This window comes from Podarcis cretensis (genome assembly GCF_951804945.1).
Source record: "Podarcis cretensis genome assembly, chromosome: 7".
NCBI lineage: Eukaryota > Metazoa > Chordata > Lepidosauria > Squamata > Lacertidae > Podarcis > Podarcis cretensis.
In genome coordinates, this window is record NC_137176.1 from 61,487,679 (window position 1) to 61,495,106 (window position 7,428).

Sequence of the window (7,428 nt, forward strand, 5' to 3'; positions counted from 1 at the left end):
TATAAGTTAGAAAGATGCTTGCAGAGTGGATTTCTACACAGTTGTAGAAGTATTCAAACAACATATTTTTGTTCCATTTTCCAATTAATTTGTGCTCCTTTTGCTCAGTTATTAAAAATGTTTGCGGCAATTGTTTTATGATTTCATTGTACATCACTTTGGAGAGCATACATAAAGCAAATATATGGGTGTTGGTAATAATAGCTACGTTTCTGTTTTTATTGTAGCAAATACCAGTCTGCGAATTCCTTCACAGTCTCTAAAGTGCCAGGTTAGCATTAATTTATATAATACAGCATTACTCATTCATTAATGTATATGTCATCTATTAACATTTATTTGAGTATGCTTTTTAAAATTTCAGTGCAAGCTATCACTTGTGAAACAACTGTGGAACAATTATGCCCATTTTACAAGCCAGCCACACATTGCCCAAGGTAAGCTATTTAAATATGTCTGTTGTTTAATTGCCATTCCTATCACAATGCAGGGGAAAAGCTATTACAAACCATATGGTGATGTTGAACTAGAAATATTAGAGTCATTAGACTTCCTTATATACTGAACTTCAGGCTGCTGACATTATACTGAACCTTATGAATATACGTTCATACACTGAGGGTGCAGATGGGGGCCACTATGCCAATCCTGAAACAGGCATATTTATTTTCCTTCCCATTAAAACATTTTTTATGGGGAGAAATGGAAAGGGAAAAGGAAAGAAAGGAAAAGGAGTCTGGCAGGGCTTTGGATTTGGCCATTTGCTCACCACAACCACTCCTTATGTTGACTAAGTCAGATTGATCTGTAGTTGATACATAGGTGGAACTCTCTGAGCCCCCATTCATAAAAATGTGCTTCTCCATTCACACAGTGAGTTCTGTGTGTACACTGAAGCATGTACAAGTACTATGAACTGAAGGCAAAGCCAGAATCGTTGGGAAATCTTCAAGCAGTCCATAGTGTTAAAAGCCCATATGACCAAGAGAACAGGAAAAATAATAGAACAAAGCAATGCATGAACATAAAACTGTTCCATTAAGTGTGCTTTTCATTGGATGAAATGATCGAAAATTTGTACTTTACATGTGAAAAAGTTATAATTGTCTATGTTTTTATTTTATTTTCGATTTTCAAGGCTCTATTGTCCTCACAATTGCATGCAGGCAAATCCACATTATGCTCGAGTGATAGGATCAAGAATTTATTCTGATGTAAGTGAGATAACATATTTCTAAATCTGGAGTGTAAAATAATTGCATTTATACAATTATTTATTATTTATTTATACTAGCTTAGCAGGTTGGGAATTGAATCATTAAAAATATGTGGCTTCATTTCCAGTTTAGATCCATTGATATACAATGATTCTCTGATTTAATTTTTTAGTGCAAACAGACACTATGTTTACAAAGCTGCTTGTTGTCTGTTTTAGCCACTTGAACCAATTGTGAACCAGTATAGATACATACAGTTCAGATATATTCAGTTTCTTTCCAGTCACAGGATACTTTTACACATACTGTATCCATGTGGTAAACCCTAACAATTAAAACCTATTTCAGGATGCCACATGGCCGCAATACATATTTTGTGCTAGGAAAGATCTGAAATTGTCAAGAGGAATGTTGAACTGCAAACAGAAAGTAGACCACACAACACAAGCAGACTAAGAAAAGCCAAAGCAGGAAAGATTTCACTGACTGGCTGTTCTCCTCAGCTGACTGTGGCTCCATTCATACACTTACATGTCTTAGTTGCTGTTGGCATCGTCTCCTTCAGGAGACAATGGGGGAGTGCGCCTTTGGGGGCAGAGCCAAACTGTTGGAAGGTTACACCACCTGGTGTGGCTCTAGAGACTGAAGTGGAAGAGACATGTTTTGTTGCAGCCAGGGCAGATGAAGGTGTCCAGCTGTGCTGCTGCAGATGCACCATGACGTTTCTTCTCTCTGTACTCCTCCCAGCCATTATTTCTGACCTTTAAAGCCCTAAATGGCCTTGGTCCAGTATACCTGAAGGAGCATCTCCACCCCCATTGTTCTGCCCGGACACTGCGGTCCAGTGCCAAGGGCCTTCTGTTGGTTCCCTCGCTGCAAGAAGCCAAGTTACAGGGAACCAGGCAGAGGGCCTTCTCGGTAGTGGCACCCGCCCTGTAGAACACCCTCCCACTAGATGTCAAAGAAAAAAACAACTACCAGACTTTTAGAAGACATCTGAAGGCAGCCCTGTTTAGGGAAGCTTTTAATGTTTAATAGACTATTGTATTTTAATATTTTGTTGGAAGCCAGATGGGTGGGGTATAAATAATAAATTATTATTATTATTATTATTATTATTATTATTATTATTATTATTATTATTTTACTCTGGTCGTTGCTATGGATACATGACGTAACTGCCTGTCTCCAGGCACTGCAGTTGTCTGCAAGGGATTCCCACATGGTGGGGTTGATGTTACATGTCATGTTTGCAGACATCTTTGAACATTGAGTTGGCCTGGTGCTGGAAGCCAGCTCCCTGTAGAGAACGTCATTGGGGATCTTCCCATCTTCCATTCTGTGGACATGACCAAGCCAGCATAGGTGTCACTGGAACAGGAGTCTCAGTAGTGACTGGCTATATCACTACGCAGTACCCTCCAGATGTTTTGGATTACAGCTTCCATCAGCTCCAGCCAATATGATAGAAGTTGTAGACCAAACTATCCTGAGGTTATCATGTTGGGGAAGGAATGAGGCACAACTAGCAGTCTTATAAGCTAGAAATGGTTGCTGCCAAATTCATGTTTCGGTGGCTCACTTTTAATGCTTTTACCATCACTTGTTTGTTAGAAAATACTCTGGCAAGATTGGTTTATTCAGTACTTGTCAAGAAATGATGAAAGCCAGAAATGTGATCATGCCCTTCTACAATATATATGCTGGTGACTGCAGTCGTGTACAATAGTACAGGGCGATTTCAACTATGCTGACAATCTGATTGACATTTGAATTATATACACACATCTCTCCTCATATGTTTGAGAGCACATTGATAACTTTCTACAGCAGAATAGGTAAAATTCCCTGGAATTCCATCTGTCATCAATAATAAATATCTATGTAAATAAAGGCTTGAAAGATCCTTTTATAAGTGTTTAACATGCCTTTGCAGACTGATTCTATGCTGTTGTAAGTATCTGGAATTTTGCTGAGTAGCGAAAGAAGGAAAATGATTAAGCAGCTCGGTATTCAGATTCTGTGACCTGTTAAATGCTGATGAATGCCAAAGGGTTCACAGCACAGCAATAAAGCGAGGCCTTGTAATACTATATGAAATGTTCATGCTAACTTTTAAAGTACTTTAGACAGTCTTATTTATGCATGGGGCTGTACTGCAACCCAGTAAGACTATGGCCAATATATATATATATAATTGCTTAGTAAAGTGTGTTAAATGCAGACTATGAGTTACCCAGGACCTTTCATAGCTACCAATGCATGGTCATTTCGTCTTTATTAAAACTACATTTTCCCCAACGAAAATGATGGTGAATACCCTGGTGCTACATAAACCACAAAAGAGAGAGAGAGATAAAAGTTTCGTCACTTGATTTGAAATTTTTCATTTTTTAAAAAACCCTTCTATTTTAATTTTCTTAGGCATCTAGTATCTGTCGGACAGCTATACATGCTGGAGTGATTCGGAATGAAGGAGGCTTTGTTGACGTTATGCCAGTGGATAAAAGAAGGATGTATACTGCTTCATTTCAAAATGGGATTTTTTCAGAAAGGTACAGAGTGTGACTTTGAAGACCAGTGTTTACTATCTACATGCACACACCTGCCATTCTTTGCAATCCTACATTAATCCTGGAATAGTTGTGTTCTACTTAATGCTAATTAACCAGACGTGAGTTGTATAACAATGGCAATTGCCAGGGAGAAGCAGCTGCCTGTTTCCCGTAAGCTCAAATCATAACCCTAAAAGCTGCTTATGAATAAAAACAACTCTTTTGTTGTTGAACCAGTAGCAAATACCATAGTAGCTGATAAGAAAGTTGCATTGAGTTTCTTCAGTATTTTCAGGTTTGCTTCTGCCTAGGTATACACGTTTATATCCACAATTTATCAGCAAAGTCCTGTCAACATTAAGCATGTGAAATCTCATTTAATTCAGTGATAGAGTTGGCATTTAAAAGCAGAAGTGTTTCACTTTGTATTGTGCCCTAATTATTTAGTGTAGGTAGCTAAGTTCTTTTTACACAGGAGGAGTTCAACCCCCACCTCCCCAAATCAGACGGGCAATAGCTGTGCACTCTAAATAATCACCTTCTTTAGACTATATATATATGATGTGTAGAGGTATAGAGAAGATATATTTGGTGGCATGTGGAAATAAACAACAAAATAAGTTTTACTAAATTTGCAAAATTGCAAAAGAGAATGATAGAACTATCCCAATTCCCTAGTGTAGATGGCTTGAATGGTGGTGGTGGTTAGGATAGTGTGCAATTGCCTATCCATTGGATTTCATTGCTGGAGAGGAATCTACTGGTGGGGAGGCTCCGGCTCTGTGGGCAGAAGCCAGTGTGGTGTAGTGGTTAAGAGCAGTAGACTCGTAATCTGGTGAACCGGGTTCGTGTCTCCGCTCCTCCACATGCAGCTGCTGGGTGACCTTGGGGCTAGTCACACTTCTCTGAAGTCTCTCAGCCTCACCCACCTCACAGAGTGTTAGTCGTGGGGGAGGAAGGGAAAGGAGGTTGTTAGCCACTTTGAGACTCCTTAGAGTAGTGATAAAGCGGGATATCAAATCCAAACTCCTCCTCCTCCAGTAGGAGGCCCCTAAATGAGCTGGACCAGTGCCTTGTGGATTTCCCAAGGGATCCAATCTTTCTTCTCTCTGCTATGCCAGCCTTGTTTGGTAAATAGTAAATATAATGACAAAATCTGCAACCCCACCTGGCATGAGCTAGCTGGGCTCAGGATATGTCAAAGAGGCCTACTCTGCTCATGTCATAAAATGTGTGTCAGGATTTCTGATCCTAGTAGTTGTTTTGATAGCTCTAAGCTATTGAATTGTATCATAATTTTACATGCTGTCAAGCATGGGTCTGTAATAACCTTGAACACAAGATTGGCCTAGTGTGTTGTTGTTTTTCTGGGAGGGTTGCACTTATTGAGAACTTATTGAGAACACTTATTGAGAACTTCAGCAGACAGTATTGAGCATTTGGAAGTACAGATGGAAATACAGATAGAAATTTCTGCATGTCTATTTGCACATCTGATGGTGGGAGAACCAGGGCTTCTGCAGATGGCTTAAATGTATGGGTAGATTTATCTCTAGAATAAGTGCTTGGTAAGATTGAGATCTTAAAACACAAACTAACCTATATGAAATGTTACTACTTTTCCCCTTCTGTAGTTTACAGAATCCTCCAGGAGGCAAGGCATTCAGAGTGTTTGCTGTGGTTTGAAGGTAACAAGTAAACTGTAAAAACAAAAGCTAAATACAGTGCTTGGAAGAAGAGAAAGAAAATGCCATCTAATTTCCTTCCTCAAGTTTGTATAAAGATGTAATATTGTTGTACAGAATATATTTACTGTTTTCTGACTGAAAAGCGGTTTAACTGCATGTAAATCTTAATGGGGAAAATCTGTAAAGTTAAACATGGGAAAATGCATATGAAAAACTATGATGATAAATAACTTGTTTTGAATCCTGTGTTAAATATTGCTATATTTTCTTAGCATTTATTCCTATGCAATTCGTTTGAAGCTCATAAATGTTCCACAATTTAAAAACAAAACAAAACTGAATACATTATTATTATTATTATTATGGTGTTTTATGTATGCCACTAACATTAACTGTAAAGGTATATCTATGATAGATCTTATATCCACTGTATATATCATTTTTCATTGCTTAAAATTGGAAAAAATAACTAATTCCCTAAAGCAAGGTGAACATATATTATTGCAGAAACACACAAAGTCACAAGAATGAGATATTTTGCCATTTTTACACTTTTCTGTTTTGATCCAACTTTTTAAAATGCCAGTTAAAACGAATCCTAGTTGAGAGCAGTATATTTTTTTAAATATAATAACTGTCTTGTTTTTGCCACCAGCTTGGTACAAGCAGTTGTTTACATAATGATATGTAAAAGTTGGGTTAAAAGCCAGTAGCAGCCCCTGTGTGGGGGTGGGGGGGGGGACACTGGCTTTCTGGCATCGGCATCACTGCAGCTCACCTAGATGAGTCTGCATGAGTACGCTGGCAGAGTCAATCTAGCACTCTCACAGGTGCACACAAGGACCTTTCACCTCTCTGTCACCCTGTCCCAGTCCCATAAGCACTGCCCCACCACTCCTGTTAAAAATTAAGAGTTTTAAATCCTACAGTCATGTCAAGCATTGGTGAAACTGACATTTGAGTAAACCCTTAGAACTGGGTTTAAGACAGACTATATCTGTACTTTTCCGTGTATAAGACGCCCCCATGTGTAAGACTCCAAATAGAGAAAATGAGGGGGAGATTGCCCACAGTTGCTGAGCTTTTTTCGGTGGGGATTGTCCAGATTTGTAGAGCTTTTGTAGGGGAGGGGGTTTCCGAAATTTGCTCACCCTCAGGAATGCAACAGCCAATCGCATGCATATCAACGATGCCACCAATCATCTGCACACTCGCCAAAAGCAAGTACCAATCACATGCCCAATTGCCACAGCAGCCAATAGCCAGCAGACCTTGCAGCACCCACTAATCACCTGCAAAATGCAGCAGACATTATCTTGCTCACGGCAGCTACCAATCGCCCGTCACACTTCTCCACTATCCGTGTATTAGATGACCCCAAGTTTTTAGCATACTATTTTAATAAAATAACCTAGTCTTATACACGGAAAAATACCGTAGTTCATTTGGGCTCCAGTAAATCAGCCTCCAGAAATATCATGGACATAGAATCACAAAACCAAAAAGCTCTAAGGAAACACAAATGTCACCCTTCTTGCAACCCCCTGCAATGCAGGAATCTTTTCACCCAACATAGAGCTTTTTACCTGACCCTGAGATTAAGGTGCTCAACCAAACTGAGCTATCACTATGCACAAGGCTGTTTGTAAGACTGACACCCCATACTACATAAACTGTCTTGTATAGTACTGGTAAATGGTGAAACTGCAGAATAACGGAATTTGTAACATAGGCCCTAATACTTTTAATTTCTTCATCTGATGCATATTCCTGCAGGGCGGGAGACAGTGCCAAAGATTACTATCACATTATTTCACCATTTCATTTGATCTCATTTATGGTAGATAGCCCTGTGCATTACATCTGACCTATTGTGGTATACTAGAGAAATTATATAATGGTGACATTATCAAGCTTTCTATGAAAAGTGTATTGTGTAAGACTGTAAAACTGATAAATAGTTTTTTT

At 38.9% G+C, this 7,428-nt stretch overlaps 1 protein-coding gene across 3 annotated transcripts in view; it reads left to right on the forward strand.

The window, feature by feature from the left end:
• The window catches only part of CRISPLD1 (cysteine rich secretory protein LCCL domain containing 1), a 28,710-nt gene extending 22,608 nt beyond the window's left edge, over positions 1 to 6,102 (forward strand). For all 3 annotated transcript variants that reach the window (XM_079983132.1, XM_079983134.1, XM_079983133.1), the window contains exons 11-15: positions 228 to 271; positions 365 to 437; positions 1,139 to 1,214; positions 3,642 to 3,772; positions 5,407 to 6,102. In XM_079983132.1, coding sequence (XP_079839258.1) covers positions 228 to 271; positions 365 to 437; positions 1,139 to 1,214; positions 3,642 to 3,772; positions 5,407 to 5,458 — 376 coding nt within the window. In that variant the 3' untranslated portion in view covers positions 5,459 to 6,102. The remainder of the gene's footprint in view (positions 1 to 227; positions 272 to 364; positions 438 to 1,138; positions 1,215 to 3,641; positions 3,773 to 5,406) is intronic.
• Positions 6,103 to 7,428: the final 1,326 nt, after the last annotated feature.